At 52.8% G+C, this 12,663-nt stretch overlaps 1 protein-coding gene across 6 annotated transcripts in view; it reads left to right on the top strand.

Moving 5' to 3' along the window:
• The window catches only part of LOC139262290 (pikachurin), a 251,668-nt gene that overhangs the window by 223,941 nt on the left and 15,064 nt on the right, over positions 1 to 12,663 (top strand). For 5 of the 6 annotated variants that reach the window (XM_070877461.1, XM_070877453.1, XM_070877446.1 and 2 more), the window contains 3 exons: positions 224 to 340; positions 3,814 to 3,994; positions 10,972 to 11,050. In XM_070877461.1, coding sequence (XP_070733562.1) covers positions 224 to 340; positions 3,814 to 3,994; positions 10,972 to 11,050 — 377 coding nt within the window. The remainder of the gene's footprint in view (positions 1 to 223; positions 341 to 3,813; positions 3,995 to 10,971; positions 11,051 to 12,663) is intronic. The other variant, XM_070877478.1, reaches the window with a different exon arrangement.

The following is a 12,663-nucleotide window of genomic DNA, read 5'->3' as shown; positions in this document are numbered from 1 at the left end:
ATGATCTCGAATGGCGGAGCAGGCTCGAGGGGCTGAATGGCCTCCTCCTGTTCCGATGTGCCTACGACCTTTGGCCGAGCCAGAATGAGAGAAGGAGGGAAACGTTTGCGACAGGTTCAGTAATTGATCCTAATTCCATGATGTAGGATCCTGCAGTAGTGAGCGGTGCCCTCTATGTTGACCCTATATTGACGCCTCTTTCATTCTCTCTTCCCCCTCACAGGGGGCCTTCACCCAGATTAAGTGCAACACGGATATATTCTTCGGAGGGATCCCAGACTACGACAACGTGAGGAGGAACTCTGAGGTGTTGGAGCCGTTCACCGGCAGTATTCAGACTGTAAGAATTCAGTCTGACAGAATAATTGCACTCAATTCCTGAAGTGGGTGGGCAGGGACTGTTTTATTTTTAACATGCCAGCTGCCTAAGTGAGCAGCACGGCCCAGGTCAGGCACTGAGCACCATGGAACACCGAGGACCCAACTTCAATCCCTGCACTGCGCTGAGCTGAGTGAGCTGGTCTCAGTGAGGCAGTGATACGGGAACCCAGGAGGTACAGAGGCCCCGGGGCTCTCTGATTCAATGGGTGTTTGTGTGAGAGTGCGTGTGAGCGAGAGTGTGTGTGCTCACTCAGGCCCACATCCCCAGCATTGAAGCATTGACCACGCTCGATCAGTTCCTTTGGACGGGCCTCATCGTCCGCTTGCCCGACATGAGACTCCCAAAGCAAGCGCTCTACTCGGAACTCCTACACGGAAAGCGAGCCCCAGGTGGGCAGAGGAAATGTTTCAAGGACACCCTCAAAACCTCCCTGATAAAATGTAACATCCCCACCGACACCTGGGAGTCCCTGGCCCAAGACCGCCCCAAAGTGGAGGAAAAGCATCCGGGAAGGCGCTGAGCACCTCGAGTCTCGTCGCCGGGAGCAAGTTGAAGCCAAGCGTAGACAGCGGATGGAGCACACGGCAACCCAGGCACCCCACCCATCTGTTCCTTCATCCACCATCTTCCCAACCTGTGACAGAGACTGTAGGTCCCGCATTGGACTCTTCAGTCACCTGAGAACCCATATTAGTGTGGAAGCAAGTCATCCTCGACTCCGGGGGACTGCCTAACAGAGAGAGAGAGAGAGAATGTGCGTGTATGTGTTGTGAGTGTGTGTGTGTGAGTGTGTGGTCTGAGTGTGAATGTGTGTGCTTTGAGTATGTTCATATGAGTGCAGGTGTTGTGAATGTGTATGTGTGGTGTGAGTGCGTGTGTGAGTGTGTGGTGTGAGTATGTGTCTGTTGTGAGTGTGTGTTGTGAGTGTGAGTATTTGTCTGGTGTGAGTGTGCGAGTGCATGTGCGAGTGTGTGAGAGGCGTGTGTGCGAGTGCGTTTGCGTGCATTTGGTGTGAAGGTGTGTGTGTGTGTGTGTCTACCTCACCACCAATGTTCCCTGTGAGCTGCGCTGTGTTCTGCGCTGCCTGGTTCATTTAGTGCGTGGTCCCTTTAACTCTCCGTGCATGCTCGGTATTTACAATGGGGGAAGTCAGTGAGCAGCCTCCGCTTGACCGTCCCTTTGCTGCGCGGACGCACAGCTTAGAGGGAACAATGCTCACGGCCACGTCTCTCGACCCCTACACGGTCTCCAAGTTATCTGCTTGGCCAAGCAGAAGTTTCCTCCAATTGAATAGTGGGAAGACCGAAGCCATTGTTTTTGGGCCCCGTCACAAACTCTGTTCCCTTGCCACTGATTCCATCCCTCTCTCCCAGGCCACTATGTGAGGCTGAACCAGACTGTTCACAACCTTGGCGTCCTATGTGACCCTGAGATGAGCTTCCGACCCCATATCTGCTCCATCACCTAGACCACCTCCGTACCATCGCCCGTCTCTGCCCCTCCTCAGCCCATCTGAAAGAAACACTAGGATTTATATAGCGCCTTTAATGACCACCGGACCTCTTCAAAGCACTTTACAGCCAATGAAGTACTTTTTGAAGTGTAGTCACTGTTGTAATGTATGAAACAAGCGAGCCCCAGGTGGGCAGAGGAAACATTTCGGGGACACCCTCAAAGCCTCCCTGATAAAGTGCAACATCTCCACCGACACAAAGAAACATAGAAAATAGGTGCAGGAGTAGGCCATTCGACCCTTCGAGCCTGCATCACCATTCAATAAGATTATGGCTGATCATTCACCTCAGTAACCCTTTCCCGCTTTCTCTCCATACCCCTTGATCCTTTTAGCCGTAAGGGCCATATCTAACTCCCTCTTGAATATATCCAATGAACTGGCATCAACAACTCTCTGCAGCAGGGAATTCCATAGGTTAACAACTCTCTGAGTGAAGAAGTTTCTCCTCATCTCAGTCCTAAATGGCCTACCCCTTATCCTTAGACTGTGTCCCCTGGTTCTGGACTTCCCCAACATCGGGAACATTCTTCCCGCATCTAACCTGTCCCGTCCCATCACAATCTTATACGTTTCTATGAGATCCCCTCTCATCCTTCTAAACTCCAGTGTATAAAGGCCCAGTTGATCCAGTCTCTCCTCATATGTCAGTCCTGCCATCCCGGGAATCAGTCTGGTGAACCTTCGCTACACTCCCTCAATAGCAAGAACGTCCTTCCTCAGATTAGGAGACCAAAACTGAACACAATATTCCAGGTGAGGCCTCACAACTGCAGTAAGACCTCCCTGCTCCTATACTCAAATCCCCTCGCTATGAAGGCAAACATACCATTTGCCGCCTTCACCGCCTGCTGTACCTGCATGCCAACTTTCAATGACTGATGAACCATGACACCCAGGTCTCGTTGCACCTCCCCTTTTCCTAATCTGCCGCCATTCAGATACCATCAGATAATGAGCAGAGAATCTGTTTTTGTTATGTTGATTGAGGGATAAATATTGACCAAGACTCTGGGGATAACTCCCCTGTTCTTCTTCGAAATAGTGCCATGGGATCTTTTACACCCACCTGAGAGAGCAGACCGGGCCTCGGTTTAAAATTTAATCCGAAAGGCGACGCCTCCCACCGTACTGCCCCTCTGACAGTGCAGCACTCTCTCAGTACTGCCCTTCCGACAGTGCTGCACTCCCTCAGTACTGCCCCTCCGACCGTGCAGCGCTCCCTCAGTACTGCCCCTCCGACAGTGCAGCACTCTCTCAGTACTGCCCCTCCGACAGTGCAGCACTCCCTCAGTACTGCCTCTCCGACAGTGCAGCACTCCCTCAGTACTGCCCCTCCGACAGTGCAGCACTCCCTCAGTACTGCCTCTCCGACAGTGCAGCACTCCCTCAGTACTGTCCCTCCGACAGTGCAGCACTCCCTCAGTACTGTCCCTCCGACAGTGCAGCACTCCCTCAGTATTGTCCCTCCGACAGTGCAGCACTCCCTCAGCACTGCCTCTCCGACAGTGCAGCACTCCCTCAGTACTGCCCCTCCGACAGTGCAGCACTCCCTCAGCACTGCCTCTCCGACAGTGCAGCACTCCCTCAGTACTGCCCCTCCGACAGTGCAGCACTCCCTCAGCACTGCCTCTCCGACAGTGCAGCACTCCCTCAGCACTGCAGTGGAATGTCAGCCTAGATTTTTGTGCTCAAGTCCCTGGAGTGGGACTTGAACCCACAACCTTCTGATTCAGAGACGAGGGTGCTGCCCACTGAGCCACGGCTGACACATCTGCGGCTGAAACCCTCAGTGGAACTGTTGCCTCCGTAATCATGATCCCATCCCCGAAGTCCCCTGATGGAGTCTCCCCATTTCCAACGCCCTGTTCCCGAAGCCTTGCCGTGCTGAACTCCTGCATCTCTTGTTCCCCACCAGATTATCCTCAACGATCGGACCCTGCGGCTGCACCGGGAGTTCGGCACGAGTGTGAACGTGGAGAACGCGGCCCACCCCTGCGTCCACAGCCCCTGTGTCAACGGGGGCTCCTGTACACCGCGGCACGATGCCTTCGAGTGTGACTGCCCCCTGGGCTTCGACGGGCTGCGCTGTCAGAAAGGTATCTTGTCGCCAGGGGAGAGATTAGGGTGGGGTGGGGGGGGAGGGAGGGGTGTGTGGGGGGCTGGGGGGTGGGGGAGGAGATGGTAGGGGGCTGGGGGTTGGGGGTGGGGGGAGATGGGGATGGTGGGTTGTGGGGAGGTGGGTTGGCGGGGGTCGGGGGGGGGGGGTTTGGGGAGGTGGGTTGGTGAATATAGGAACAGGAGGAGGCCATTTAGCCCCTCGAGCCTGTTCTGCCATTCAATCAGATCGTGGCTGATCTGTATCTTAACTCCATCTACCCGCCTTGGCTCCACGTCCCTTAATACCCTTACCCAGCAAAAAACCTATTAGTCTCAGCTTTGACATTTTCAATTGACCCCCCGACCTCAACAGCTGTTTTGGGGAGAGAGAATTCCAGATTCCCAGCATCCTTTGTGTGACGAAGTGCTTCCTGACATCACCCCTGAACGGCCTGGCTCTAATTTTAAGGTGATGCTCCTTTGTTCTGGACGCTCCCCACCAGAGGAAAGAGTTTGTCTCCGTCTACCCCGTCAACTTCTTTAATCATCTTAAAATCCTCGATTATACCACCCCTTAATCTTCTATATTCTATATTCAAGAGGAGGGGTCGGGGATTGAGGGTCGAGGGCCGGGGGGGTTGAGGGTTGAGTGCCGGGGGGGTCGAGGGTTGGGGGTCGAGGGCCGAGAGTCGGGGGTTGGGGGTCAAGGGGCCGGGGGGGGGGGTCGAGGGTCAGAGCGGAAGGCTATATTTCAGTAAACAGAGGAAGGTGTAATCTCCATCTCCCTCCCATCGTATGTTAAAGCAATGAGAGGATTGGGCAGCTGATGGTATTTTATTCCTGCTCTCTTCTCTCTTGGATGTGCTGACTCCCTGCTGGAGATTGTTGTTGGGATGCAAAGCACCCGCTTTATTCCCAAGCGCCCATTCTTCTTGTGTGAGCCTCAACAGTGAGGTCGGCGAGCTATTTGGCTGTGAGAGTCACAGCCCAGTCTGATGCCGCAGTGCGGGGGTGTGGTGGTTTGGGGGGGGGGGGGAAAGGGGGGGGGGGGAAGGGGGGAGCTGGAGTGATGTCAGGTGCAGTATTTCCCCCTCCCTGCTGGGATGGACCCTCCGCAGAGGCCGAGGGTCGGTCTGGTCTGTTCGGCGGACTACCAGGCAAGGGACTGCAGTTACCAACTGAGCCACAAGGGGGCATGGTCATTTACAAAAGAAGTTTGATTGTGTCATTGGACTAAAACTTGATTTTTAATTTTGTCTCAGCTACACATAGATCCCCAGGTCTTATTCTCCCTCTTCGACAGGAAACATTAAAGTGTTAACTTACAATGTCAGCCATCACACTCGCCTGAGTCAAAAGGTTGTGGGTTCAATTCCCACTCCAGGGACTTTGAGCACAAAATCTAGGCTGACATTCCAGTGCAGTGCCGAGGGACTGCCTCACTGTCGGAGGGGCAGTACTGGGGGAGCGTTGCACTGTCGGAGGGGCAGTACTGAGGGAGTGCTGCACTGTCAGAGGGGCAGTACTGAGGGAGTGCCGCACTGTCAGAGGGGCAGTACTGAGGGAGCGCTGCACTGTTGGAGGGGCAGTACTGAGGGAGTGCTGCACTGTTGGAGGGGCAGTACTGAGGGAGTGCAGCACTGTCGGAAGGGCAGTACTGAGGGAGCGCTGCACTGTTGGAGGGGCAGTACTGAGGGAGCGTTGCACTGTCAGAGGGGCAATGCTGAGGGAGTGCAGCACTGTCGGAGGGGCAGTACTGAGGGAGCGCTACACTGTAGGAGGGGCAGTACTGAGGGAGTGCCGCACTGTCAGAGGGGCAGTACTGAGGGAGCGCTGCACTGTTGGAGGGGCAGTACTGAGGGAGTGCTGCACTGTTGGAGGGGCAGTACTGAGGGAGTGCAGCACTGTTGGAGGGGCAGTACTGAGGGAGCGCTGCACTGTCAGAGGAGCAGTACTGAGGGAGCGCTGCACTGTCGGAGGGGCAGTGCTGAGGGAGTGCAGCACTGTCGGAGGGGCAGTACTGAGGGAGCGCTGCACTGTCGGAGGGGCAGTACTGAGGGAGTGCCGCACTGTCAGAGGGGCAGTACTGAGGGAGCGCTGCACTGTCGGAGGGGCAGTACTGAGGGAGTGCTGCACTGTTGGAGGGGCAGTACTGAGGGAGCGCTGCACTGTTGGAGGGACAGTGCTGAGGGAGCGCTACACTGTCAGAGGTGCCACATTTCAGATGAGACATAAAACCGAGGGTCCTCTCAGGTGGACAGAAATGATCCCACGGTCACTATTTTGAAGAAGAGCAGGGGAGTTCTCCCCGGTGTCCTGGGGCCAATATTTATCCTTTAATCAGCATCATTAAAACAGATTATCTGGTCATTATCACATTGCTGTTTGTGGGATCTTGCTGTGCGCAAGTTGGCTGTCGTGTTTCCCACATTACAACAGTGACTACGCTCCAAAAGTACTTCATTGGCTGGAAAGAGCTTTGGGACGTGCGGTGGTCAGGAAAGGCGCTATATAAATGCCGGTCTTTCTTTCTTTCTATAACCTGTGTGATGTAAGCCCTGAACTGCTAACAATTGGTTTTGCTTTCTTTCCTTTGCTTCCTGCGGGCTGCAGAATGTGGAAATTACTGTCTGAACAGTGAGTAACTCCAGAATCCGCCCTGGTCCTAGCAGGAACTGCTCGGAGGTTGCGAGTAGTGTTTGCAGATGGCCAACCCCCTCAGCCAATACACCGTCCCATTGGCACATCCCTGGGGCCCTTGAGGCAATCGCTGCCTGTGCACCACAGTGGATGGCTCCCACACAACCAGTCCTTGTTGTGCTGATACTCCCCATATAAAAAACAGAAACTGCTGGCAGTACTCAGCAGGTCACCGCAGCGTTCGTGGGGAGAGAAACAGAGCGAATGTTTCAGGGCGATGACCTTTCATCGAACGGCCAGTGCTGGTTTGGTGTTTGAATTTTCTGGCACTGCAGTTTTCAGAAGGGCCGCCTCATTGGAGGAATCTGAAACTGGATCACCAGGATATATTAGCAACTTGAGATACATTCAGATACGTACACCTCAGAACATTCATTGGATGTAAAGCAGCTTGGGCCGACCCGGGGTTGTGAAACATCCTTCCTTCTGTCTCACCCTCCTTTCCTTCCTCCCACCCTTCCTTCCTTCCTTCCTTCCTCCCTCCCTCCCTTCCCTTCCCTCCCACCTACAGACAGGAAAGCTCGCAGTGTCCATGAGGTGGTGAATGCTGCCTCTGCTAATCCATCCGTCAATTGTATTGTCAAACACCGTCCGTTTAATATATAAATCCCCTCCCCTCTTCCCTGACTTTTACCAGCTCTGGGTACCTGTGATCCAGTGATCCTGACCTTTACCAGCACTGGATACCAGTGATCCAGTGATCCTGACCTTTACTAGCACTGGATACCAGTGATCCTGACCCTTACCAGCTCTGGGTACCAGTGATCATTTGATCCAATGATCCAGTGATCTTGGCCTTTACCAGCTCTGGGTACCAGTGATCATTTGATCCAGTGATCTTGGCCTTTACCAGCTCTGGGTACCAGTGATCATTTGATCCAATGATCCAGTGATCTTGGCCTTTACCAGCTCTGGGTACCAGTGACCATTTGATCCAGTGATCCTGACCTTTACCAGCACTGGATACCAGTGATCCAGTGACCCTGACCTTTAGCAGCTCTGGGTACCAATGATCCAGTGATCTTGGCTTTTACCAGCTCTGGGTACCAGTGATCATTTGATCCAGTGATCCAGTCCTTTACCAGCACTGGATACCAGTGATCCAGTGATCCTGACCTTTAGCAGCTCTGGGTACCAGTGATCCAGTGATCCTGACCTTTACCAGCACTGGATACCAGTGATCCAGTGATCCTGACCTTTAGCAGCTCTGGGTACCAGTGATCCAGTGATCTTGGCTTTTACCAGCTCTGGGTACCAGTGATCATTTGATCCAATGATCAAGTGATCTTGGCCTTTACCAGCTCTGGGTACCAGTGATCATTCGATCCAGTGATCTTGGCCTTTACCAGCTCTGGGTACCAGTGATCATTTGATCCAATGATCCAGTGATCTTGGCCTTTACCAGCTCTGGGTACCAGTGATCATTTGATCCAGTGATCCTGACCTTTACCAGCACTGGATACCAGTGATCCAGTGACCCTGACCTTTAGCAGCTCTGGGTACCAGTGATCCAGTGATCTTGGCTTTTACCAGCTCTGGGTACCAGTGATCATTTGATCCAGTGATCCAGTCCTTTACCAGCACTGGATACCAGTGATCCTGACCGTTAGCAGTTCTGGGTACCAGTGATCCAGTGATCATGGCTTTTACCAGCTCTGGGTACCAGTGATCATTTGATCCAGTGATCTTGGCCTTTACCAGCTCTGGGTGACAGTGATCCAGTGATCCTGACCTTTACCAGCTCTGGGTGATAGTGATCCAGTCCTTTACCAGCTCTGGGTGACAGTGATCCTGACCTTTACCAGCTCTGGGTGACAGTGATCCTGACCTTTACCAGCTCTGGGTGCCAGCGATGGTCACCGGGAAGAATGACGATGAGAAGCTGCTGGATTGTTGTAAAAACCCGACCGGTTCACTGACGTCTTTCGGGGGAAGGAACCCTGCCGTCCTCACCCGGTCTGGGCCTACACGTGACTCCAGTCCCACACCGACGCAGTTGACTCTGATGTGGGCTAACAATTTGCAAAGGATTGGTGCGAGAAGTAGGGTCCACCCAGGGACACCCTTGCTAGCGACACCCACGTCCCGAGGATTCATTTCTAAAACGGGCTTGGCCAGAGACACATCAAGCCTGTGCCGGCTCTGTGAAAGTGCTATCCAATTAGTGCCGCTCCCTCTCACTCTTTCCCCATAACCGTCTTAATTAACCAACTTCAACCACACATCCAATTGCCTTTCGAACGTTCCTGTATAATGAGTTATTTTGCCAATTATTGTAAATCTGTGACCTCTGGTTACTGACCACCCGCCCTTGAGAAGTGGCAGTGTTCCGCCCTCCTGAACCGCTGTTCCTTGTGGCAGTCTGGTATAACTGAGTATCTCGCTGGGCCATTTCAGAGGGCAGTTAAGAGTCAACCACATTGCTGTGGGTTTGGAGTCACATATCGGCCCAGACCGGGTAAGGACAGCAGATTTCCTTTCCTAAAGGATGGGTTTTTAATGACAATCCGGTCGTTACATGTCACCATTAGTAATACTAGCTTTTTATTCCAGATTTATTAATTAACTGAATTTAAATTCCACTGCTGCCGTGGTGGGATTTGAACTCGTGTCTCCAGATCATTAGTCTAAGCCTCTGATTCCTAGTCCAGTGATGTTACCACTATGCTACCGTTCCCTGTCATTATTGTAAACCTGCGACCTCTGGCTACCAACCCCCTGGCCAGAGTAAACAGTTCCTCCCTCCTTGCTCTTATCAAAACCCCTCATAGTTTGGACAATTTCTGTTAGGTCTCCCCTTAATCTTCGCTGCTCCAAGGAGAACAAGCCCAGCTTCTCCAATCTCTCCCTCATCCCCGGTAAACCATCATTGTGGTAAACCTCCTCGCCAGGTTGCTTGACATCCTTCCGAAAGTTCGGTGCCCAGAATTGGACACAATACACCAGCTGGGGCCCAAACAGTGATCTGTAAAGGTTTAGCACGATTTCCAAGCTTTTGTATTCAATGCCCCTATTTACAAATCCAAGTGTCCCATACACTTTCTTAACCGCCTCATCAACTTGCCCCGCCACCTTCAAAGTTCTGTGAATTCGCATCCCCAGGTCCCTCTGCTCTTGGACGTGCGACACCGTTTGTTGCGACGGGCGGGTGCACCAAATGGAGGTGTCCACTAGAGGGAGCACCGGGACTGTGCTCAACACACTGGAGCTGCTGCACACACCATGGCCCTTATAAGAGTGGTTTCATCTTAGCTAAGGATTATGGGTAATTGAGCCTCCATTACTGTGCCAAGAGTAAGTTTGAGGCATGATTCGTAGAATTACATAGGATTGCATCGAATATTTGGCACAGAAACAGGCCATTCGGCCCAACCAGTCCACGCCGAAGTTTATGCTCCACTCGAGCATCAACCCGTCTTTCCTCATCTAAATCTATCAGCATAACCCTCTATTCCCTTCTCCCTCATTTGCTTGTCTAGCCTCCCCTTAACTGCATCTGTACTATTCGCTTCAACTACTCCCTGTGGTAACGAGTTCGATGGTGGGGGAGGCGGAAGAGGGTGGGGGAGGCGGAAGAGGGTGGTGGAGAGAGAAGAGGATGGGGGAGGGGGGAGAGGGTGGGGGGAGGAGGGAGAGGGTGCAGGGAGGGGGAAAGGGTGGGGGAGAGGGTGGGGAGGGGTAGATAGAGGGTGGGGATGGGGAGAGGGTGTGGGAGAGGGTGGGGAGGGTGAGAGGGTTGGGGCGAGGGTGGGAGGGAGAGCGTGCAGGGAGGGGGCTGCCTTGGGTGTAATTACTGAGTTCCCCGTACCCGGGACCTCTGGCACTGACTCTGCCAAAGTTTGGCGTCTCGGTGAGGGGAGTAGGGGACTTTAATTGTGATATGAACGGTGGATGCCCGGACCACCGGGGCTGTATCTACACTTCCCCCCACCTCATGTCACGGATTTACATGTACAGCGGAGTTTTGCTGCTTCTGGTGGGTGGGATCATCCCCACTGTGGTCAGGTGGGCTGAGGTGGGGGATGGCGGTGAGAGGGACGGGGAGGGGGGAGGGGAAAGCATTACTCTGATCTGTGTTTGCCAAGGTTAGTTCTCTGCTCTCACACACAGGCGAGGTACGAGAGGGAATCTGGTGTCTGTGGAACAGAAGCCAGCTTTGTTTAGGAGAGTGGGGCAGAAACCAGCAAAAGAGCCCAGCCTGCCCTCTGTGGGCCACTATAGGAATTGCACCTGCTGGGCTCAGAGTGTGACCATGAGCTTCTTCCTGTGATTTCAGCTATAACAGAAGCCATTGAAATCCCGCAGTTTATTGGCCGCAGTTACCTCATCTACGACCATCCGAACTTCCTCAAGCGGTAAGTGTCCTCCCGCTCACATCACCAAAGGCATCTGTGACCGCTCGCGCTCCGTGCCAGCCCTGGCTCAGTGGGTAGCTCTCTCCCTTACAGTCAGAACATCATGGGTTCAAGCTCCACTCTAGACAATCTCAGGGTGGTTTATATATAGAATACAAGATACCCGGGAGTGAGTTATAGGCTGGAATCTAACTGAGGGGTTCATAGTAACATAGAAATTTACAGCGCAGAAGGAGGCCATTTCGGCCCATCGTGTCCGCACCGGCCGACAAAGAGCCGCATGGCCCTCAGTCAGCAGCCCTGAAGGTTACATATAAACCTCTGAACAATGACGGAAAGGCAAAGAGCACCCAGCCCAACCAGTCCGCCCCACACAACTGCGACACCCCTTATACTGAAACATTCTACACTCCACCCCAACCAGAGCCATGTGATCTCCTGGGAGAGGCAAAAACCAGATAAAAACCCAGGCCAATTTCGGGAGGAAAAAATCTGGGAAAATTCTTCTCCGACCCATCCAGGCAATCGAAACTAGTCCAGGAGATCACCCTGGCCGCATTCTATTCCCTGCAGTACTTACCATTATATCTGTGCCGGCCAACAAAAGGTTACCCAGTCTAATCCCAATTACCAGCTCTAGGCCCGTAACCCTGCAGGTTACGGCACGTTAAGTGCCCATCCAACCATCTCTGAAAAGTGGTGAGGGTTTTTGTATCCACCACTCTTCCAGGCAGCGAGTTCCAGATCCCCACAACCCTCTGCGTAAAGAAACCCCCCTCAAATCCCCTCTCAACCTTCCATCAACCACCTTAAAACTATGGCCCCTCATTATAGACCCCTTCACCACTGGAAATAGGCCCTTATTTTCCACTATGTCCAGGCCCCTCAATATTTTGCACACCTCAATGAGGTCTCATGTCAACATCCTCTGTTCCAATGAGAACAAACCCAGCTTATCCAATCTGTCCTCATAACTAAGATTCTCCATTCCAGGCAGCATCCTAGTAAATCTCCTCTGCACCCTCTCGAGTGCAATCACGTCCTTCTTATAATACGGCGACCAGAACTGCACGCAGTACTCCAGCTGTGGCCTAAAGTATTATACAATTTCAGCATTACCTCCCTGCTCTTATATTCTATGCCTCGGCCAATAAACGCAAGCATTCCGTATGCCGCCTTAACCGCCTTATCCACCTGGCCTGCTACTTTCAGGGATCTGTGGACAAGCACTCCAAGGTCCCTTTGTTCATCTACACTATTAAGTGGCCTACCGCCTAATGTGTATACCCTTTCCTTATTAGCCAGTGCAAACAGTTGATCCCTATCTACTCGATAATAACTTCTGATTTTGAAAACCTCTATTAAATCTCCCTTTACCCTTTACTGCTCTAAGGAGATCAATCTCAGCTTCTCCAGTCTCTGCACATAACTGAAGCCCCTCATCCCCGGTACCATTCTGGTAAATCTCCTCTGCACCCTCTCCAGGGCCTTCACATCCTTCCTACAGTGCGGTGCCCAGAATTGGACACAATACTCCAGCTGGGGCCAGTGATTTAGCATAACCTCATTGCTTTTCTACTCTATGCCTCTATTAATAAAGCCAGGAGCCCGTG

This window comes from Pristiophorus japonicus, chromosome 1 (genome assembly GCF_044704955.1).
Source record: "Pristiophorus japonicus isolate sPriJap1 chromosome 1, sPriJap1.hap1, whole genome shotgun sequence".
Lineage (NCBI taxonomy): Eukaryota > Metazoa > Chordata > Chondrichthyes > Pristiophoridae > Pristiophorus > Pristiophorus japonicus.
This window is presented reverse-complemented; position numbering and strand designations above follow the sequence as displayed.